Source organism: Macrotis lagotis, chromosome 3 (assembly GCF_037893015.1).
Source record: "Macrotis lagotis isolate mMagLag1 chromosome 3, bilby.v1.9.chrom.fasta, whole genome shotgun sequence".
NCBI lineage: Eukaryota > Metazoa > Chordata > Mammalia > Peramelemorphia > Peramelidae > Macrotis > Macrotis lagotis.
Window position 1 is genome coordinate 223170787 of NC_133660.1, and position 24674 is coordinate 223195460.

The 24674-nt window shown below is 36.1% G+C and overlaps 1 protein-coding gene across 2 annotated transcripts in view; it reads left to right on the forward strand.

Moving 5' to 3' along the window:
* LETM1 (leucine zipper and EF-hand containing transmembrane protein 1) overlaps positions 1-24674 on the forward strand; it is an 84889-nt gene that overhangs the window by 45717 nt on the left and 14498 nt on the right. Inside the window, exons 7-10 of one of the 2 annotated variants that reach the window (XM_074229939.1) lie at positions 4087-4206; positions 9458-9589; positions 11684-11884; positions 21224-21364. In XM_074229939.1, the coding sequence (XP_074086040.1) occupies positions 4087-4206; positions 9458-9589; positions 11684-11884; positions 21224-21364 (594 nt within the window). The remainder of the gene's footprint in view (positions 1-4086; positions 4207-9457; positions 9590-11683; positions 11885-21223; positions 21365-24674) is intronic. The other variant, XM_074229940.1, reaches the window with a different exon arrangement.

The window sequence follows — 24674 nt, forward strand, 5'->3', positions numbered from 1 at the left end:
ATTCTGGACTCTGTTTCTTCCTTGAAATTTGGAAGATAGGGTCGGCTAGGTGGCGCAGTGGATAGAGCACTGGCCCTGGAGTCAGGAATACCTGAGTTCAAATCCAGCCTCAGTCACTTAATTACCTAGTTGTGTGGCTTTGGGCAAGTCACTTATTTGCCTTGAAAAAAAAACCTAAAAAAAAATTTGGAAGATGAACATTTCTGCAACCCTTTCCCCCCTTATAAATTAGGAGAAAAGTGCTAGAATGCTAAGGAAAAACATTGCTATTCAAAAGGTTGTAACTTCCCAATAGTGCAGTCATGTCAACATATTGGAAATTGTTCCACTTGATTCTTCTTTTAATGAATATTTTATTTGTTTTCCAATTATTATTCTATCATTTTTGTAATGTTTTGAATTTTACAATTTCCCCCATCCTCCCTTCCCTCCCTCACCCCCCCATAGAAGGCAGTCTGATGATCTTTACATTATTTCCATGCTATGCATTGATCAAAATTGAATGTGTTGAGAGAAAAATCATATCCTTGTGGAAAATTAAAAATATTAGAGTTAGCAAAATTATGTAGTACATAAGACAACTTTATTTTTTTTTTAATTGAAGGTAGTAGTCTTTGGTCTTCGTTTAAACTCCACAGTTCTTCTCTGGATACAGATGGCATTCTCCATCACAGATACCCTAAAATTGTCCCTGATTTTTGCACTGATCAAATGAGCAAATCCATTAAGGTTGTTCATCACCCCCATGTTTTTGTTAGGGTGTATAATAGTCCTCTGGTTCTGCTCATCTTGCTCAGCATCAGTTCATGCAAATCCTTCCAGGCTTCTCTGAATTCCCACACCTCCTGGTTTTTTTTTTGTTTTTTTTTTTTGCAAGGCAATGGGGTTAAGTGGCTTGCCCACACAGCTAGGTAATTATTAAGCATCTGAGGTCCAATTTGAACTCTGGTACTCCTGATTCCAGGGCTGGTGCTTTATACACTGCGCCACCTAGCCGCCCCACCTCCTGGTTTTAATAGAACAAAAGTGTTCCATAACAGACATATACCACAATTTGTTCAGCCATTCCCCAATTGATAGACATTCACTTGATTTCCAATTCTTTGCCACCACAAACAGGGCTGCTATGAATATTTTTGTACAGGTGATATTTTTACCCTTTTTCATGATCTCTTCAGGGTACAGACTCAGTAATGACATTGCTGGATCAAAGGGTATGCACATTTTTGTTGCCCTTTGGACGTTAATTCCAAACTGTTCTCCAGAAATGCTGGATGAGTTCAAAGCTCCACCAACAATGTATTGGTGTCCCAGATTTCCCACATCCCTTCCAACATTGATCATTGTCCTTTCTGGTCATATTGGCTAGTCTAAGAGGTGTGAGGTGGTACCTCAGAGATGCTTTAATTTGCATTTCTCTAATCCAGTAATGATTTGGAACAATTTTTCAAATGCCTATAGATAGCTTTGATTTCTTTATCTGTAAATTGCCTTTGCATATCCTTTAATTATTTGTCAATTGGGGAATGGTTTATTTTTTACAAGTTTCACTTGTATATTTTAGAAATGAGTTCTTTGTCAGAAATACTAGTTGTAAATCCACTCAATTCTTTTTTTTTTTGCAAGGCAATGGGGTGAAGAGACTTACCCAAGGTCACACAGCTAGGCAGTTATTAAGTGTCTGAGGTCAGATTTGAACTCAGGTCCTCCTGACTCCAGGGCCGGTGCTTTATCCACTGCACCACCTAGCCGCCCCTCCACTCAATTTTTTTTTTTTTTAGGTTTTTGCAAGGCAACCGGGGTTAAGTGGCTTGCCCAAGGCCACACAGCTAGGTGATTATTAAGTGTCTGAGACTGGATTTGAACCCAGGTACTCCTGACTCCAGGGCCGGTGCTTTATCCACTACGCCACCTAGCCGCCCCTCCTCCACTCAGTTCTTAAAGCTTTTTTGCATTTTAACTGTTGACAGCACCCTAACTGGTGAACTAGAATGTGGGGTTTGGGAGCCCATTGTGCTTACTGTGGACAATTCATTCAACCTCCTGGTCCTCTTTTCTTTTTTCTTTTTTGCCAGGTAGTGGGGTTAAGTGAATTGCCCAAGGCCACACAGCTAGGCAATTATTAAGTGTCTGAGGCTGGATTTGAACTCAGGTACTCCTAACTCCAGGGTCGGTGCTCTATCATTACACAGTGCAATACTCTATATAAATGTCCACAATCCTAGTTGTTGAGTTCATAGTTGTGTCACTTTGGGCAATGGATCTGGAGTAGAGATGTCCATCAGATTAGAATTTAATTGGAAAATACTTTATTTTGATCTGCATTCAGACTCCATAGTTCTTTTTCTTTCTTTGGTTATGAATTGTATTTTTCATCACAGGTCTTTTAGAATTGTCTTTGATCATTGTATCAAAGTTGATCATTTTATAGTGTGTCTGTTAATATATACAGTGTTCTCCTGGTTTTTTGCTCTCTTCACTCAGCATTAATTCATGTAAGTCTTTCCAAGTTTTTCTGAAATTTGCCTGCTCATCATTTCTTAGAGAATAATAATAATACCTCATTATATTTATGTACCACAATTTGTTCATCTATTCCTCAATTTATGGGTATCCCCTCAATTTCCAATTCTTTGCCAGAAAGACTGCTATAAATATTCTTTGTATATGTGAGTCTTTTTCTCATTTTTTTATGATCTCTTTGGAATACAGACTTAGTATTGGTGTCCTAGATCGAGGGATTTACTCAGTTTGATTGCTCCTTAGGCATAATTCAAATTGGTCTCCAGAATGGTTGAATCACTTCATAACTCCACTAACAATGCATTAGTGTTCCACTTTTCCCACATTACTTCCAATATTTATAAAGGAAATACTTGTAAGATATAACATGTGCTTTTCAAAAATCTTAGACATAGTAATATTCTGGCAGGCTTTTATCTAAATAAAAGTAAATAGATAAACTAGAATTCTTGGCCACTGATGCTTGATCTTCGGTGCTTTATTGTTATAGGCACTATATAAAATAGAAAATTATATGTACTTCTTGCCCAGTGGGCTGCTAATAATACTAATGTTTACTTACATCTCTGTAGTAAATAAACATCAATGTGTTTTTCATATACTATAATACATGATTTGAGGAAGAAAGTGAACTTCTGAGAAGTGATTTGTCCATAGTGATGCCATTAGTAAGTGGTTGGCTTGGAATATAAACCGTGCTCTTCCTACCACCCTGAGATTACCAAGTAATTTTGATGAGGGTCAACCATAGGTAAGAAGTCCAGAAATGGACACCAAAGAATTGGAGAGCATCAGGGCTCTTGACAGTTCAATTTTCAGAAATCGTTTGATGTTTCTTGATTACTTTGACTCCTGTCACAATTATTCATGCTCCATCTTCTGTCTTTTATATTCTATTTTACTAGATTAAGGGGGCCACACGAGTCTCTGCCAGTAGAAAAAGTCAGTGTTTTCCCATATACAGGTTCTTCTGAAATTAATCAAAAGAGTTGAAAGGAAATGAAAAGTGGAGATTTTAGGACTCTCTCCTGGAATTTTAAGCTTCTTCCTTTCAGGCCTGTGCTTTGATATCATGTTCATTTTTCAAGGTCTTTACTCATTCCTCAAATTCATGGCTCTGAATCTCTTTGGCTTCTGTAGAGAATTGGTGCACTTTCCTTTTTCTCTCTACCTTTTCTGATAATTTCTTTTCCAGTTAGTTTCCTCTCATTCCTCATGTTTCTATACATCATACATTTTCTCATCACCTTTCTCAACAATTAGACCTGGACCTTATGTTCTCTGTATTTTTCCTTTATGTATCTTATTTTCCCTATTCCTTACCTCTCCTGGAGGTTCTTGATGCTTTTAATCAAGCACATAAAAAATTGTAGCTCCAAAATTCAAATGTATTTTGTTGTTACCTCTTAAAAAGATTAGACAAACCTTGATTTGACAGAAATAGTTTATGTTAGAGCTTATTAATTAAATATTTTAATCATAGATGGATTCACAAAGTGTTTACAGACTTAAATAAAACAACCCACCACATTTTTGAGATGATTATCTCATTTTATTTTATAGCTTATTGCAGAGGAAGGAGTAGATACCCTGAATGTCAAAGAACTACAGGCTGCTTGTCGGGCACGAGGTATGAGGGCTTTGGGAGTCACAGAAGAACGTCTCAGGGAACAACTTCAACAGGTAAGTAACAAATACTAGCTCATTGTTTGTATAGAAGAGAAATTCCTAAATTTGTTAAATTGTGGATGTAGTAGATAATATGTGGACTGTTCTTTACAGTCACAAGGTAACCAAAAAACCAACAATTGTATTTTTACTTGATGACTAATCCCAGCTTTATGATTTTTTGCAAACTTACCGGTTGTGTCTCATATGGAATGAATTGAATAATTACAGTTTTGGGATACTCTTTTGAAGTGGATTGTTTCAGTTTCATTTTCGTTGATCACTTTATCATTTCTCAAACTAATCACTGTTGTTTCTCAGAATTCTGAGGGTATAATGTGTCTCTGAGATAAAGGGTAGGGAATGAAGGAAAATTCAAGAGTATAAAAGAAGAGGTAATTTTTATGCAAAAAGTTCACTCATGACAAGTGTTCTTGGTATATATTTTATATTTTAAAGGGAATAATGTTACTAGTATTTACATTTTCCTCTAAAACTTACTTTGACTGGCATGAAATGGTTTACTTGAGGTTCCTTGGAATGCAATTTGAGAAATTCTGGCTTATTCTTTGGGACAGAAGAAGCATAAATGAACCAAATCAACTGATAATTTCTGATCCTCAAAGTCTTTACTATCTGATAGCAATGCTAGTAAGTAAAATGTAGTTGGTTTCATCTTGAGCATCCTAGATGAGTAGTAATAAACAGAAGTAGAGTATATATTCCACAGATTCTATAATTAGCTACTAAGAATCAAAAATTCATCTTATTTTTCTTGGAAAGGGGTTAGGTAATTTTTTGACTTATTCAGGCTAGGAATTATTTCCCTCTTCTATAGATGCAGATGCAGATTGGGACATTTTTCTGTAAACGCTTGAGGATAGTGGTGTGCATGACTTTTAACATGTTGATCCTTCTTTGAATGGTTCTGTGCTCATAGGCCTGTGATGTGGGCATATTTTTGCGAACTCGGCCCCCATTCCAGCCTCCCTCAGTTCCTGGGCTGGTCCGGTTTGTGTCATGCCCTGACTCCTCCCTAGATGATCTGTCTTATGTGCAGAAGACTTGTAGTGTGCTATGGATAATCATTGCATGATTAATTTTTGTAATGTTTATTATTTCTTACACTGTTTCTTACAAGCCAGTCATTGTTGATAAAATTCAGTATAGGCAGCTTTCATACACCACATGTCTTTTCATTGCCTTTTTCCATGACTTGTAGTTTATGTTCTTTGGAGATTATAATAGTTCATTATTTGTAGCCATGTAGAATAGTGATGGATTTTTGTGTCAGTCTTAGAATCGTTTAAAGTATAGCATATTTTCAAATTCAACTTAATCTGTTACTCCTGTTCAGGAAAAACCTCAGTTTTCCCTTCACCCCTCTAAAGCTTGAGGACTTTGCTTTATTGAGAAATAGTCTATTTGCCACAGCTTCTCTCTTTTCTGCGTCTCTTTTTTAAAGAATCTCTTGATATTATCCCTGATGTATTCCTTTATCCCAATTTTTGCTAATGAGGTAGCCCTTTTCCTTGCCAGGCTAATTGATCTACTTTTGTAGTTCATTTTTTGTCTTCTCCAACAGATTGCCTTCTCAGTCACCATTTTCCTCTCCTTAGCCTCCCTAGTAATCTTTTTATTTTTGTCTGTTTCTGCCCTGCTGCTTTCAAACCTGCCCAAATCTTTCATTTTTTTAATTGGAAATTTATTTTATTTTTAAAATAAAATAAAAACTACATGCCAAGGTAGTTTTTAACATTCATCTCTTTGCAAGTTTATGAGTTGCACTTTTTTTTTAGCTTTTTGCAATGCAATGGGGTCAAGTGACTTGCCCAAGGTCACATAGCTAGGTAATTGTCTGAGGCCGAATTTGAACTCAGGTCCTCCAGACTTCGGGGCCAGTACTCTATTCACTGCCACCTTCCTTCCCTTCTCTTTCCCCATGGCGATGAACAATCTGGTAAAAGTTGAACAAATATGTCAAAGTTTTTAAAAAGTGAATATAGCATGCTTTGCGCTACATTCAGATATTTTTTTCCTGGATGTGGATAGCATTATCCATAGTGGGGGTCTCAGTAATTGTTCTTGATCTCTGAACTGATGAGAAGAGCTGCATCCTTCAATCATCTCACAGTGTTGTTGTTTATGTGTACAATGTTCTCTTGGTTCTGCCCCTTTTTACTCAGATTCAATTCATGCAAGTTTTTCTATTCTTCTAAAATTCCACCACTCATGATTTCTTACAGAACAATAGTAATCCATAACTTTCATAGACATAACTTGTTCAACCTTTCCCCAATCCCTCAGTTCCCAATTCTGTACCAGTATAAAAAGAAGTTCTGTAAATAGTTTTGAATATATGGAACTTTTCAGATTTTTTATAATCTCTTTGGGATGTAGTAGTATTGTTTGATCAAATGGTATGATTGGTTTTATTGCTCTTTGGGCATAGCACCAGATTGCTTTTCAGAATGGCTGGACCACTTAACAATTCCACCAACAGTGCATTAGTGTCCTAGTTTTCCTATATCTTCCCTCAACATTGATCATTCTCCTTTTTTAAAATTTTATTTATTTATTCATTCATTCATTCACTTACTCATTCATTCATTCATTAGGTTTTTGCAAGGCAATGGGGTTAAGTGGCTTGCCCAAGGCCACACAGCTAGGTACTTATTAAATGTCTGAGGCCGGATTTGAACTCAGGTACTCCTGACTCCAGGGCTGGCACTCTATCCACTGTGCCACCTAGCTGCCCCTCCTTTTTTTTTAATCTTAGGTAATATGATAGGTGTGAGGTGATTCCTCAGAATTGTTTTACTTTGCATTTTTCTAATCAATGATTTGGAGCATTTTTTAGTTTCTTCCTCTGAAAACTACTTGTTCGTATCTTTTGGTCATTTATGAACTGGGGAATTACTTGTAATCTTATAAATTGATTCAATTTTCTATATTTTTAGAAATTATTCTTTTATCAGAAACACTAGCTATGAAAATTATTTCCCAACTTTCCACATTCCTTTTAATCTTGACTGCATTGATTTTATTTGTGGTGAAAATCATCCATTTTGTAATTTGTAATATTCTTTATTTCTATTTTTTAAAATTTTAAAATTTTTAATTTTTTTTAGGTTTTTTGCAGGGCAAATGGGGTTAAGTGGCTTGCCCAAGGCCACACAGCTAGGCAATTATTAAGTGTCTGAGGCTGGATTTGAACTCAGGCACTCCTGACTCCAGGTCCGGTGCTCTATCCACTGTGCCACCTAGCCGCTCCTGTAATATTCTCCATCACTTGTTTGGTCATAAACTTCTCCCCTTTCTATAGATCCAACAGATAAAGTATTGCTTATTCTCTTAATTGGTTTATGGGATTGCCCTTTTATATCTAAATCTTGGACCCATTTTGATGTTATTTTGGTTTACTACTGTTTGTTTTGCACCTAATCTAATCCACTGATCTATTTCTTAACTGCTCTATTTCTTAACTAGTACTTTGAGAACTATCTTTATAATAAAGTTTTAGATCTGGTACAGCTAGGTCACCTTCCTTTATGTTTCTAAAAAATTTTTAAAGAATTAAAAATTTTTTCATCATATTCTTCCATCTCCTCAAGCTATTCTCTCTTGAGATCTTGAAAATCGTTCTTACTCTGCTTTCAAAATTCTGACATGTCCAGCATGGCTTTCCTTTGTGAATACAACCTGTTATTGCCATGTTTCCAGACTTCATCCATCCCAACTTCATGTACCATTGGTAGTATTAAGAATTATTTGTATGTTCACATATGTATTTGTGTACCATTTTTGCCTACACTTGTGATCTCATTAGTGTTGGAAGTTTCCTTATGAGGAAACACTATCAATCTAGATCTACAACTTTGATAAGTATGGGGAAACCAGGATTTGAATGTGAGTCTTTAATGTTCCAGTACTGGTTGGTACTTTTCCCACCAGACAGATTGAACTGATTTTGGGTTGTTAAAGATGAAGATGGCAAAAGATAATTGCTTCTACAGAGATAAGGAAAATGACCAAATATTAAGCTTTTATGACTTCTATTTTGAAGACCTCATTAACACAAGAACAAGAAAAAATGGGCTACCTCTCTTAGATTAAAACTTTGGTAAAATATAAATGCCATCATTTAGATCACATCTAGATCACATACCTTGTGAATTTAGCCTTAGAGAATTGCTTAGGGCATCAGTCAGTGTGTAAGAGCTGGATGTCTTGACTTACAGGCTGACTTTCCATCTTCTCTGGACTCCTTTGCTCTTGTCGATATGTCAGCACGCACAGATATTGATGAATAGTATTAGGTAACACCATCTTATATGTGACAATGGAAAAGCTTTGAGATTGTCCTAAGATTTGTAAAGGACAAATATTGAACCTAGAATCAGACTTTCTGATTTCAAATCTATTCCTCTCATGGGACTTCTGACTTTTAGGTTGCTGTTTCTCATTGTTAGCTCTAGCTTGGGAGCAGAAATTGCAGACCTACTCTAGCTTAAGGGTCTTTATTGTTATAGCCTATCCCCTGTCAATGAATTCAGGTTTGAAGATCTGCTGTTCTCAAGGGTATAGGATAAGGGAGATGGTGTGATGCTCTGTGATCAGATCTTTCCTTGACAAGTATGTCTGGGGCAGCTAGGTAGCATAGTGGATAGAGCACTGGCCCTGGAGTCAGGAGGATCTGAATTCAAATTCAGTCTCAGCCACTTAATAATTATCCAACTGTGTGACCTTGGGCAAATCACTTAACCCATTGCCTTGAAAAAACAAAATAAAGAAAGAATACATTCATTTATGTATTCCACATTTGAGAAAAAACATTGATAATTACAGTTTGTCTAGAATTGAGAGGAGAGGATTTGATACTTTGTCTTCAAACCTTCCATTGAAGGAACTGAGGCAGAAGACTTATGGAGGCAGAACATTAGGTCTCTTATCAGGTATATGATGTACTTTAGAGATGGCAGGGCATTTAGAGATCATTGAGCCCAACCCCTTCATTTAATAGATGAGGAAGTCTGACCCAGGGAGATTTAAGTGATTTGCTTACATGGATAATGGTTTTGGATCCAGGTTCTCTTATTGCAAAATCTAGTCCCCTGTCCAGTCCACCACACTGTCTCTTCAAAGACATATCTTGAGAGGTCTGTTCCTGAATCTGACTGGACCTTAGACTGATTTTGTTTATTATGCTTAGGAGTAAATTAGAAAAAAAAAATTCATGAAATTTTTGATCTCTTTTGAATTGTAGTGGTTAGACCTACATCTGAACCAAGAAATTCCGACTTCATTACTTCTCTTATCCAGAGCTATGTATCTTCCTGATACCTTGTCACCAGCTGATCAGCTCAAAACAACCTTACAGACCCTTCCGGAGAGTGCTGTAAGTATGACATCAGATGCAGGTTTTTTTTTAAAACAAGGAATATAGTTTGATCTATCTTTTATTCTGAATCTATAAATGTAAATTTTCATAAATTATTGCTTCATTATGATGACATCTTTTAGAAGATAATAATGCTCTTCAATACCATTCCATCATTGTCAGTAGCAATAGACATTTCATTGAGTTTTGATTCTGGAAGGCCACTAGATCAAAGGAAGTTGATAAGATAATCCTGACAAGTTTAATGACATTGCAGTGAGTGATACCTGCAACAAAGAGATGTCTTGGAGGAAGACTAATTCAAGAAGGATCTAGGGAAGGTGTAGCTGGGCTGGGCTTTTTAGCAGGGCTTTGATAAGGAGAAAGATTGGTGGAGTTGGTTCCCATAATGTTTATATTTCTGTACCTCCTGGAATTTACAAAATACTTTTCTTATAGTAGTCCTGTGAAGAAGGTGAGTGCAAGTACTGTTATCCTATCCTCGTTTTATATATGAGGAAACAGATACAGAAGTATTATATTTTACCCCAGCTAGCTTTGGTAAGTATTGGGAAGCCAGGATTTGAACTTCAGTGTCCAGTACTGGTTGGTACTTTTCCCACCAGACAGATTGAAATGATTTTGGGTTGTTAGAGATGAAGATGGCAAAAGATAATTACTTCTATAGAGATAAGGATAAATGACTAAATATTAAGGTTTTATTACTTCTATTTTGAGACCTTCATGTTAACACAAGAAAAAGAAAAAATGGGCTACCTCTCTCAGATTAAACTTTGGTAAAATATAAATGCCATTCATTCACTGGCCAGTTAAATTATTCTTTCTTTTATTGGACTGGATCTCAGGTTGGTAGACCCAACCCCACATATTTGACACTATGCCTTGCAATTAGTAGCATATGTGTAGTTTATTTGCCTTCCACTATGGCCATTACAATACTATGTTATTGTGTAATTCTGGACAAGCTCTGTTGAGCTTAGTTCTTTATGGGGTGAAAAAATAAGGAGTCATGGTTGACCTCAAAATTTTGGTGCTATAAATCTTGGCAAGTTCCGGTGCTAATTTGCTGGACTGGGCCTTGTTTTGGGGTTGGGTGTCATCTCCCTCTTGGTTATTTTTGTCTGGTTTTTCTAATATCAAAGCCATTTTTTTTTTCTGGTAGAGAAAACAGAAGCCAAATCATATTTTAACAACTCAGCATTTTCTGTCTTGGCAGTTGTGGTCCTAACTATCTCAAGGAAAGATCCTATCCCTTTTTAAACTATAATTTCCCTAAGTAGCTTAAAAAGAACTAAAAACCCCTATTCACAATCCCTAAAACAAATTGTTTTGCCCTTGGCTTCTCTTAATAGCTTTCTTTCCTTCTGAGTCATAATACTCCTATAAAACTGGGCTGTGGGCTTATATTTGTCCTGGTGTATCTTCTCTCGTACATTTCTTTTTAAAGTTCAAGGTGGTTGGATTGTGTGTATCCTTACTGGTCCCTTTTTACAAATTTTTTGCTCCTCATTGGAATTGTTTCTCTTTTGAAAGTCTTCAGAATTTTATTTTTGAGTTTCATTTCTCTTGGGCTGACTTCCCTTGATTTTTAGTTCATCAATTTCTGTTTTTCTTTCTTTTTTCTTTCCTCCAAGTCTTTAGTGCTTTTCAGAGTATACCCAGAATTCCTCTTTTCTGTCACAGACTCTTGAAGAATTTTAAGATCTCCCAAGGGGCCCTAACATTTCAACTCTCCCAAACCTCCTTGTTAATGAGAATCAGATATACAGAATATAAATTTTCCATGTTGGTTCATCTAGAAATTGGACATCGTAGCCAGACACTTATCTACCTATGTCTAAGCCATATGTTCAGAAATACCTGAAATACTATCAAATGCTCTGTGACATTACCTTGAAAATTTTTGACTCTTTAGAATTCACAGATCTAGACTTTGATATTTTCTTTGCATAAGCTGCAGGAGGGATGAAAATATAGTAATGTTTAAAAATCAGCCTGTGGTGTTAGGGGAGGAAATGGTTATGCCAATTCTTTTTAAACTTCAGAAGTATGACCACTGCCTGTAGGACATAGATTTTTTTTCTTTTACAGGCCAAAGAAGCCAAAGTCAAAGTTGCTGAGGTTGAAGGTGAGAAAGTAGACAATAAAGCTAAACTGGAAGCCACTCTGATGGAAGAAGCAGCCATTAGACAAGAAAATAAAGAAAAGGAGGAGCAAGAGAGGTTGACTGAAGCTGCTGAGAAGGCCAGAGAAATTCTTCAGGAGGAAATTGCTGGAAAGGTAACAGTGGTGGTGAGCATATAATCCCTTGGGTTTTAAGATCCTGAACTTGTGTCTGTTTATTTAAGTAACTCTTTGCTTTAAATGTTAATGCTTTCATAGATATTTGGAGAACATGAATAGAAATGGTGATTTGGGGTACAAACAGAAAACAAATTTTCAACTATTCTTTTAAAATTCCATCATTTTCCTTTGTGACCCCTTCAAATCCCCTCCTCTCAAATTTGTTCTCAAAGGTATTCTGTTTTTACTTTACTTAAAATTTTTTCCCCCTTATTGTGACCATCTTCTTTACCATTATTTTCACTGTGGCTTCATTTGTCACTCTATCCAACTCTGACTTCATAAACTTTAAAGAATCCCTTAAAAGATTCTACCTTATTAGAATCCCTCAGCTTTTGAATCTTCCATCATTTCTACCACCTTCATCCTACTCCCTGAATAGTTCTTATCATCTGTTTCTTCCATTTCTAGTTAAAAGCTGCTGAACAGTACTGAGAAATTCAGGAAATAGAATTTTGTCATCTTTCCCATATTAGCCACTACAAACTGTGACCATACCTTGATTCCCAGTGTCATTTAGTTATATAACAGTCCTTTTATTGTTCTCTCATTGCCCATAGCTGTTTTCTGAATCTTTTTTTCTTTCCTGAATCCAGTGAAGCCCCACTTGTCACATAGCTACTAATCTAGTTCAGGAATTAGCAGACCTTTCTGTAAAAGACGGAAAGGTAAATACTTCAAAATACTTCAAAACTTTATGGGCCAAGTTGCAAAATCAGAAATAATTCCAATAAATCAAAACTTTTGCCTTTTAGCATGTCTCAGTTGAATGGTTAAATGGATTTTGAAATAATGGAAATTACTTTTATACATGAACTGAAGTTCAAAAAACACTGCTGGAACCCATTCCTACTAAAAACACTAGAGAGTGTAGGAATAAATGAACTATTCCTTAGAATAATAAGCAGTATCTATCTGAAACCATCAACAAGCATTATAGTCAATTGGGAGAGGCTAGAGGCATTCCCAATAAGATCAGGGGTGAAACAAGGATGCCATTATCACCACTACTATTTAATATCGTATTAGAAATATTAGCTTCAGCAATTAGAGAAGAAAAAGAAATTGAAGGAAGTAGAATTGGGAAGGAAGAGACAAAGCTGTCACTCTTTGAAGATGACATGATGGTATACCTAGAGAATCCCAAGAAATCATCCAAAAATCTACTGGAAACAATTAGCAATTTTAGCCAAGTTGCAGGTTATAAAATAAACCCTCATAAATCCTCAACTTTTCTATATATGACTAGCAAGATACAGCAGGAAGAGCTAGAAAGAGAAATTCCAATCAAAGTATCCTCAGACAATATAAATACCTGGGAGTCTATTTGCCAAGGCAGATTCAGAAACTTTTTGAAAACAATTATAAAACACTTCTCATGCAAATAAAATCAGATTTAAATAAATGAGCAAACTGCTCATGGATAAGTTGAGTTAATATAATAAAAATGACAATTCTACCAAAAACTAAACTACCTGTTTAGTGCCCTACCAATCAAAATTTCAAAAACTTAATTTAATGGGTTAGAAAAAGTTGTTAAGTAAATTCATATGGAGAAATAAAAAGTCAAAAATTTCCAGGGATTTAATGAAAAAAAAAAGTACAAAAGAAGGTGGCTTAGTCCTACTTGATCTAAAATTATATTATAAAGCATCAGTCATCAAAAGTGTCTGGTATTGGCTAAGAAATAGAGTGGTGGACCAGTGGAATAGACTAGGTGCAATAGCAGGTAACGATTATAGTAATCTGCTGTTTGATAAACCCAAAGAGTACTGCTAGTGGGATAAAAACTCTTTTCGATAAAAACTGCTGGGAAAATTGGAAGTTAATATGGAAGAAACTTAGATTAGACCAACAACTCAGACCCTATACCAAGATAAGATCCAAATGGATACAGGATTTAGACATAAAAAATAATATAAGCAAACTAGGAAAACAAGGAATAGTTTACCTGTCAGATCTATAGAAAGGGAAGCAATTTATGACCAAGGAAGAGATGGAGAACATTATAAAAATAAACTAGATAATTTTGGTTACATTAAATTAAAAAGCTTTTGCACAGACAAAACCACTGTAACCAAGATCAAAAGAAATGTAGCAAACTGGGAAACAATCTTTACAACTAATGTTTCTGACAAAGGACTCATTTCTAAAATATACAGAGAACTGAGTCAAATTTTTAAAAAAAGCCATTCCCCTATTGATCAATGGTCAAAGGATATGCAAAGGCAATTTACAGATGAGGAGCAATCCGTAGTCATATGACAAATTGCTCTAATTCATTACTTATTAGAGAAATGCAAATTAAAGCTTCTCTGAGGTACTCATACCTCTCAGATTGGCCATTATAACCAGAAAGGTTAATGATCATTGTTGGAAGGGTTTTGGGAAATCTGGGACATTATTACATTGTTTGTGGAGCTGTGAACTCATCCAACCTTTCTGGAGAGAAATTTGGAATTACACCCAAAAGGCAACACACATGCATACCCTTTGACCCAGAAATACCACTACTGGGTCTATACCCTGAAGAGATGATGAAAAAGGGTAAAAACATCACTTGTACAAAATATTCATAGTGGTGGCCCTGTTTGTGATGGCAAAGAATTGGAAATTGGGTAAATGTCCTTCAATTGGGGAAATGGCTTAAACTGTGCTTATATGTATGTCATGGAACACTATTGTTCTATTAGGAACCAGGAGGGATGGGAATTCAGGAATACCTGGAAAGATTTGCATGAACTGATGCTGAGTGAGATGAGCAGAATCATAAAAATACTGTACACCCTACAGCAACATGGGGGCAATGATCAACCTTGGTGGACTCTCTCATTCCATCAGTGCAACAATCAGGGACAATGTGGGACTGTTTGTGATGGAGAATTCCATCTGTATCCACAGAAAGGACTGTGGAGTTTGAACAAAGATCAAGGACTATTACCTTTTATTTAGGAAAAAAACTGATATTGTCTGATCTTGCTTTCTCTTATACTTTGTTTCTTCATTAAGGATATGATTTCTGTCTCATCACACTCAATTTGGATCAGTGTATTCCATAAAAACAATGTAAAGACTGACAAATTGCCTTCTGTGGGGGGGGGGGTTGGAGCAGGGAAGTAAGATTAGGGGAAAAATTGTAAAACTCAAAATAAATAAAATCTTAAAAAAAAAACACTGCTGGCAGTGTAGTTTTGAGCCTAGAAAAAATTCCATTGTAGATTTGTGTGGGAGTAGGACTCTACTTCTTGTCTTGACTTTTGACAACTCATAAAGTGTTGAAAACAGCTTGACATTACAGCATTAGCTGTCATGCAAAAGCTATTTAAAAGTCATTACTTTTTTCAGTATTAGTGGTTGAGAGTATTTCTTTTCAATAAGAAAAATTTCAGTCTCAGCCCTGAGCTCAAAAAACAAATTATACTAAAACTTTTTTCCCCGCTTTTTTTTCTTACTTTAACATGATAGTTATGCATTAGTAATTAAGAAAAAAGTAAGATGTCACAGTGTTGCAGGCTTGCACACTTTATTGCTTTATAAGTGCATCAGTTTGTTAGGTATTGCATTGAATTGTGGGGTGAAGTAATGAAATATCACCTAGGATCTCTGTCCAAACTACTCAGTTCTGCCTTTGTAGTACAAAAGAAGCCATAGATAATAAGAAAACAAACGAATGTGGCTAGATTACAATAATACTCTTTTTTTTGAACCATATTTTATTTTATTTTATTTTTTTTTTAATTAACATTCCTGCAGGTACAGGCAGTTTTCTGGGAAAAAGTCCCAGTGTCCAGTCCTAAGTACAATTTGAGAGGCTTTCTCTTCTCTTCTGTGCCAGCCATTGGTCTGAACTAGTAAGGGGTATAGTCTAATCAATATGCCCACTCCATGTTCTTGTGACACATGTTATGCTGTTGAACCTCAATTGTCACAGGGATAATGTGTGAGCTGAGTGATATTCTTTTTTTTTAAAAGATTTTATTTATTTTGAATTTTACAATTTTTTACCTAATCTTACTTCCTTCTCCCCACCCCCCACAGAAGAAAGTCTGTTAGTCTTTACATTCTTTCCATGGTATACACTGATCTAAGTTGAATGTGATGAGAGAGAAATCATATCCTTAAGAAAGAAAAATAAAGTATAAGAGATAGCAAAATTACATGATAATTTTTTTTTTTAAATTAAAGGTAATAATCTTTGGTCTTTGTTCAAACTCCACAATTCTTTCTCTGCATACAGATGGTATTCTCCATCACAGGTACCCCAAAATTGTGACTGATTGTTGCACTGATGGATTGAATGAGTCCATCAAGGTTGATCATCACCCCCATTTTTTTTGTACTATGTTCTTCTGTTTTTCCTCATCTCACTCAGTATCAGTTCATGCAAATTCCTCCAGGCTTCCCTGAATTCCCATCCCTCCTGTTTTCTAATAGAACAATAGTGTTCCATGACATACATATACCACAGTTTGCTGAGCCATTCCCCAATTGAAGGACATTGAGTGATAATCTTTGGTTTTTTTTTAAGGTTTTTGCGAGGCAAATGGTGTTAAGTGGCTTGCCCAAGGCCACACAGCTAGGTAATTTATTAAGTGTCTGAGGCTGGATTTGAGTCAGGTTCTTCTGATTCCAGCGCCAGTGCTCTATCCACTGTACCACCTAGCTGCCCCGAGTGATAATCTTTAAAAAAAATTATTTTTACCTTAATTTTTTTCCCCAGTTACAGGTAGGAAAAAACCCATCTTTTTAAAAATCTGAAAGACATTCTTTGTTCACTGTCTATACAAAAACAGACTTTGCACCAGATTTGGCCTGTGAGCAAAGAATAGTTTTTACATTTTAAATAGAGCTTTATTAGAATTTTCTTGAACAGAAGAGGTAGATAACAGTGTTAATTTGGATTTTAGAACAGTAAGTGAATCTAAAAGTTCATTTCTATTTGGTTTGAAGATGGACATTTTTTTATTCACACAGAAAGTTGACCCTGATGTGAGAACTTGGCCACCTTAGAGAAGTTAAACCATTCCTACTGTTCAGTGCCATTTTGTTTCAAACTTGGGAGGAGGGCTGTCTCATCTGTTAGCTGGACATAAATCAGCAACTTCAAGCAAAGGTTGCTTTTCCTCAGTGTTCACATTTTCAGTGGGACAGGGAGGTAGACAGATGTAGTCTTTCTCTGAACTGGTAAATATTTTGATCTTGAAAAATACCTTTAGCGAAGCACTGGGACATCAGCTTAGTTGATGGCTATCTATTCCAGTCCCTGCTTGATGTTCCTAGCAGGTGCCAGCCAGAAACTACACTGAGGAAAACAACATGTTGAGCTATTACAGATAATTCTTATCATAGTGTTGCCTGACATCAACCCAAAATTTGTCTCTTTGTGGTGTCTGTTCATCACTTTTAGCTCTGAGGCCAAAAGAAAAAAAAATATCTTCTTCCACATGATAACCGGCCTTCAGATATTTGGTAGAAAACTTCCATGTTCCCCCAGTCTTTTTCTCTTTTCCAAGGAGTCCCATGTCCTTTAAGCCATTTTCATGTGGCTTAGACTTTAAGATCCTATACCATTCTGATTGTCTTTTTCTGGATGCTCTACATCTTATTAATGTCCTCTTGACATAATCTATCAGTGATATGAATGCTCTAGATGTAGGATGATCAGGATAGTAGATAGTGGGACCATACCTTTTTATCTTGTACACTATGCCTCATGGTGCTAGTATCAGATCACATTCTTGATTCGTTGAAATTGTAATCCAAACTAAAACCTGTAGGACTTTTCCAAGACAAGCTGTTATTTATTTTTCTGTTTGTGTAAAAATTACATATAAATTATATATCCAGCACAGTCATATTATGATCTTCTTTTGGTCTCTTTACTCCTTTTCCCATATCTCCCCAACCTATATAGAAATACAATTTCATTATTTGCAGAGTGCTTTGAAAATTGTTTTATTTTTTATTTTATTTATTTATTTGTTTATTTTAGGTTTTTTAAGGCAATGGGGTTAAGTGTCTTGCCCAAGGCCACATGGCAAGGTAATTATTAAGTGTCCGAGGCTGGATTTGAACTCGGGTACTCCTGACTCCAAGGCCAGTGCTCTATCCGCTGCACCACCTAGCCGCCCCCAAAATTGTTTTATTTTATTTTTTTAATGTTAGATATGTATTTTTTCTTTTTAAAATTTTGTTTTCCAATTATATACAATAGTAATATGTACCTATCATTTTTTGCAAGACTCTGAATTCTACAATTTTCCCCCCTCCCAGCCACAAAAGGCTGTCTGACAGTCTCTATACATTGTTTCCATGTTATACATTGATATAAATTGAATGTGTTATAAGAGTAAACATAAAAATAAACATAAACCCCCTCCCCCTAAGAAGATGAAAAATCTCAAGAATAGAGAGAGAAAAAAAATTTACTTCTGTGTTCAGATTCCAATGGCTCTGTCTCTGGGGTGAGTTGCTTTCTTTATCATAAGTCCACCAGAGAAGTTGCTTCAATATTTTTCCCATAGTTTTTTTTTTTTTTTTTTTTTTAGCTTTTTGCAAGACAGACAGGGTTAAGTGGCTTGCCCAAGGCCACACAGCTAGGTAATTATTGTCTGAGACTGGATTTGAACCCAGGTACTCCTGACTCCAAGGCTGGTGCTTTATCCACTATGCCACCTAGCTGCCCCCCATAGTTGCTTTTACTAGCTGTATTTCCACTCTATTTCTCCCCACTCTCATTTATTCTGTTCTCTCTCTCCTTTCATCTTAGCCCTGTCCAAAAGTGTTGTATCTGAGTACCCTCTCCCTCAATCTTTCCTTTCTTCTATCACCTATTCCCCCTTTCCTTCCCCCATTCCCCCTCATCCCATCCTTCTCCAGGGAAAGATAGATTTCCTCACCCTATGAAGTGTGTATGTCATTTCCTCCCTGAGCCATTTCCAGTGAGAATGAAGGCTCACTCATTCCCCCTTGCCTTCCCCCCTCCACTCCATTGGAAAAGCTTTTTCTTGACTCTTTTGTGAAATTGCTCAGCTTCTTCTTCATCTCCTTTTCTTTCCTCCCAGTACTTTTCCCCCATCAGCTGTTGACTCCATCCCTTTACCACATCATATCATTATGTTCTGCTCCTTCTTATGTCCTGTCTATATATGCTCCTTCTAACAGCTCTTATAAATGAGAAAGTTCATATGAGTTATCAATATCTTCTTCCCATGTGGGAATACAAATAGTTCAACATCATCAAGTTCCTTATAGTTAGTCCCTCTTTTCCACTCGCTCCACCAGAGTCCTGTACTTGGAGATCAAACTTTCTGTTGAGCTCTGGTTGTTTGAATAGGAAAATCTGAAAGTCCTCTGTTTCATTGAAAGTCCACCTTTTCCCCTGAAAGAGGATGTTCAATTTTGCTGGGTAGTTGATTCTCAGTTGTAAACCAAGATCTTTTGCCTTCCAGAATATCATATTCCAATCCCTACAATCCCTTAATGTAGATGCTGCCAGATCCTGTGTAATCCTGACTATGGAGCCTTGGTAGTTGAATTGTCTGTTTCTGACAGCTTTTAGAATTTTCTCTTTGATTTGGGAGTTTTGGAATTTGGTTATAATATTCCTGGAAGTTTTTCTTTTGGGATTTCTTTCAGGAGGTGATTGGTGAATTTTTTCAATTTCTATTTTACCCTCAGCTTCTAGGATCTCAGGGAAATTTTGCTGTATTGTTTTTTTGAAAAATGAAGTTTAGGCTCTTCTCCTGGTTGTGACTTTCAGGTAGCCCAATAATTTTTAAGTTATTTCTTCTGGATCTGTTTTTGAGGTCAGTTGTTTTTCCAATGAGATATTTCACATTTTCTTCTAATGTTTGGCTTTTTTGGCAGAGTTTTATTTTTAACTGATTTCTTGCAAAGTCATCAGCTTCCTTTACTTCCATTCTGTATATGAAGGAGTTATTTTCTTCAGAGAGCTTTTTATCTCCTTTTCCAGCTGGCCAATTCTGCTTTTTAAGGCATTTCCTCATTTGCCTTTTGTTTTGTTTTTTCCATTAGGCCTAAACTGGTTTTTAACATATTATTTTCTTCAGTATTTTTTTGTATATATCTTTCACCAAGCTTTTGATTTGGTTTTCATGATTTTTCTGCATCAATCTCATTTCTCCTCCCAATTTTTCATTCACCTCCCATAATTGCTTTTCAAAGTCTTTTTTTGAGCTCATCCATAGTCTGAGCCTATTTTCTATTTCTCTTGGAGGTTTTGGATACATAAGATTTTGTCATTATCTGAGTATGTGTTTTGATCTTCCATGGGACTAAAGTAATTCTCTATGGTCAAATTCTTCTTTTTTTCTGTTGTTTACTCATTTCCTCAGCTCAAGACTAATTTGCAGCACTTCCAAGGCTTTGGGGGCTGTTACTTTTGGGGACACTCCACTGGAGACCTTTATTCCTCCAAGGTCTTATGCTCTCTAGTCTGTGCTTTGATATGTAGAGGACTACAGCACTGCCCTCTGCCCTGGGGCTATAAGGAGAGATCCAGCTTGGTTCTTTAGTATGGAATCCCAAACTTCTGAGTTTGAGTGTAGGCAAACAGCAGTCTTACCCAAGTGAGAGCAGAGAAATCTCTGCATTCTTCCCTTACTGTCTTTGGGGGTGCACGCTGCTTTCTCTCTCTGCAGATTCTGTGGCCCTGCTTCTCATTCCACACTCACCCAGGTTCGGCAGAGTTCTCTCCCTGCCCCTTCAGGCTGTTGCCCTAGATCTCTGGGCTGGGCTGGGCTGAGCTTCATCCAGGGCTAGGGCTTTTTTTCCAACCCCAGGTCTTAGTGAAACACCTTTCCTGCAGAACTTCTAAGTTATTTTGGACTGTGGGTTCTGCCCCTCTAAATTTTGGCTAGAGCCATCCTTTGGTTGTTTTTTTGGGGTTTGGGGGTTTGGAGTTCTCAGGAAATGCTGCCTTCATGCTGCCATCTCAGCTCTGCCCCCTAAAAATTGTTTTAAATGTTTACATTATATATTTTTGACAAGTTATATATAAATAGAATTTTTCTGTTTGAATCTTAATTTTCTTACATTGTTTAATGGAATCCAATCAAGGGTCCTTTTGTAAATTAAAGAATCAATTCTAATTCATGTTTTGCTTATCCAAATGTTTATATCATGATACACATTTTTAACGAAATAACTTTTTAAATTTTTAATGATATAACTTGTTGTTGATGCCCTTTATAGATTATAACACTGGCAATATACTACCTGCCTATTGTGAAATTATTTTTGATTTGTGTGTGACCTTTAATCCAGAAAGAAGCTGAATTGCATCCAGAAGTCCTTAAGCAGGCAAGAATAATTCCTGCATCCCAAGATTTGGAACCAGAGCTCACCAAGGTGCCATTGAAATCAGAGATTCTGATTGACACTGCTCCAGTCTTAGAAGGCCTAAAGGTAACTGACATGTGAAAGCATGGTGTGGGAAGAAGTTTCAGTTGAACCAGATCAATAAAATCCTGTTAATATATTCAGGATATGAAAAGGTTTTGCTTGACTCTTGATAAATAGATTAGTTATGACAAAAGAAAACAAATTTATCCTACTCTGCAAAGTCAAAATAAAACAGGCTTAATGGTAGGTACCAGTAATTTTAATCTAAAAAAGTTTACCTTATTTTGTTCACATTTTTGCCCATATGACTTAACCTAAGAAATGAAGAAAATAAAAAAAAAAGGCCAGAAGAAGCTAGGGAGCAAATGACAGGAATTATTTGTTGCATATGTAACCTTCACTCCCAATATCTGTTTCTCTAGGGTATCTAGGGAATAGAAAATATAGAGTTGTTTTATGCCCCTCATCTTCCCCACCCCTCAAAAAAATTCCACTCAACAATATCAAAATGTACTTTTCAGCCCCATATATAAGTAAAATTGTTCAGATTGTTTTTACACATCTAAGATGAAAGACAGGGATTCTAAACAAGGTCAAATGCAAATTAGGAGCATGAACCTGTAAAACTAGTGTTAGAATGTTAAAGTCTAAGATGACTTGAGTGTTGCAGAAAGTGTAAAGACAACAAAAGGGATTCTAAAAAAATGAAATAGGTGCCCTGGCTGGGAGGGCTGTTTTGGCAGGTGACTGGGAGAAAAAGCTGCACTCTTGTGTCTCCAGTATGGAAAGTGGTCTTCAGTGGGAAAAGGTAGAATACAAATTGTTTTGAGAACAGTTTTAGCTCAGGAGCATTCAGAGGGAGGTAAAAAAGCACCCTGTGTTGCTAAATGATCTGGCTTATTCCCTTTAGGATAAAACCAAAACTCATAAGCCTGGTCCTCCAGGCTTTTCCAGCCTTATTTCCATTGATTTACCAAATAAATGAAACTTTGCTTCAAATTGGGCTTTTCTTCTCTGAGGCTTCAAATGTTCCTACTGTTTTCTGCCTCATCTAGAGGACCCTCATTCTCTCCCCTCCTGCCAGAAGCCATCTTTTGCAAACCTGCCCCTGAGCTTCTCCGTTGTTGGAGTTCTTTCCTTGATTGATAGATTGCCTTTTATTATGCATGTTTTATTCCCTCAGTAAGAGCTTCTGTTTGACATTTGTTCTCATTCTTCCAGTACCTAAACAATAAATGTTTGAATTATATCCTGGACTGCTAAATGAACTTGAAGATTTGGTTTCATAAATTTAAGATGGAGAAAGAGAAAGTTTGAGATAAATTTTATCATGGCTTTCCAAACCTGTAAACTCAGCAGTTTGATCTGAATCCCGGCAAAATTCTAGATAGGATTCATTTTTTTGGTATGCTAATACGTGGAACTGTGTATATGTCGTTCCTTTGTATTTTTTTAATATTTCATTTTTTTCTTTTTCAAACTTCATGCAAAGATAGTTTCAACAACCACTTTTTGGTAAGGCTTTGAGTTTCACATTTTTCTCCCTCATTAGCATCTCCCCATCCCAACAGAAAGCAAACTAATGTAGGACATCACATGTATAACTATGTTAAAATATACATATCCATATTAATATCTTGTGAAAGAAGAATCAAATCAAAAAGGTGGAAAATAAGTGATGAGTGGAGGAACAAACACTACAATATATAAGACAAATTTTAAAAATTGAAAAAAACACGCTTTGATCTGCATTCAGGCACTATAGTTCCTTCTGTGAATGTGGATGGTCTTTTTCATTTTAAGTCCTTTAGAAATTTCTTTGATTATTGCACTGCTGAGATGAGCAAGTCCATTTAGATGGAATTCTTCAATAACTTTTGAACATTTTTTAAAAAGCATATGCTAATCACTACACTTAGTTCCCAAGCAATGTTGGTTCAGTAAGAATATGATTGACCCTGTTTCCCTTTTTTGTAAAAAGGTTGCAAAGTGTATATAGGTCAGAAGAACATTAGTAAATAGGTGATTCTTTTCAATAAAACTTTTAATGGTATTCCATGATATTCTTGTATATGAAGCAAGGGTATGTGCAGCAGATTATTTTATTACTGGGCAGATAGGGAGTTAGTTGAAGAGGAATAATGTCCATAGTTTATGTAACTCTTTAAGGTTTAGGAGCATCTCATTTGGTCCTCAGGATATGCTGTAAGGTAGGTGTTATTATTGTTCAGTTAATCAACAGACATTTATTAGTATTCCTTCTGTGACACTAAGGAAATGCTGGGCTAAGTGTGGGGCCTGCAAAGATAAAATACAAAATACAAAATCTCTGCTCTCAGAGAGCTTACATTCTAATGATTATGATCCTTGTTTTACATGGAGACAGAGAGGCAGAGCTTCTCCAGGCAAGTCAGACTGACTTTATAATGTGATATGATAACTGCCTAGATTTCTTTTTTTTCAATGCATGTTTTTAAACCACCTACTTATATTTAGTCCATGAAGTTGATTAGTAGTCAGGTGGAATTGGTCTTTTTTACCTTTCAGATTGCATTGCAGTTGGAAGAGTGTATTTTGTCCCATGTGTCCCTGAGAAATTGGCGACACTCAAATTTTTATTATTTCTCCTTGGTGTTTTAGAAAGGAACAATATAGCTGAGGGTCAGTTTTCTTCCAGGGTTTTCCACTGAAATGTTAAAGGTATAAAATGTTAAAGTGGATAAGAGCTTATTTTATGATTTCCTTAGGCAGTGACATATTACCATATTTCTTCATGTATAAGATGAACCTTAATTTTGAGACCTAGAATTATAAAAAAAAAGTATTACATAAAATTATTGAACTCAAGTTTTATTTTATTCATCTTGAAATTTAAGGACCTTCTGCTCATAGCTTTCAGTCATTTTTTGGCCAAGTCTGGTGCTTGGATGCATACTTAGTCCATTCCATGTCATGAACCTGAAGCACCAATTGTGTCCTCCTTTGCAATCAGTAACTTCTTTTTCATCAGCACTTTTTCTTGCCTGAACCATTTTTGTAAGCACATAGGAATTCCAATTGCTCTTTGTCTTCAATCCATCTCTTCAATTCCTTCTCCTAACTCAGTCCATTTGACTGACTTGCCTCTCGTGGCCTTTTTTTGCCATGGCTTTTTCAGTAAGGTTTCTTTTTCCTGTAGTCAGAATTATTTTCGCTGTTGGAGAAGGGCCAAATTGACTTTAGCAGCATGATTTCCATTCACTTTTGCAAATTGGAACATTTTGAACTTGAATTCAGCATTGTAAGAAAATCTTTTATGAGCCATTTTTGGGCAGAATGTGGCAAAACATACTGGTAGCAAATGTGAAATAATGAGTGCAAAGACAACAAGCTT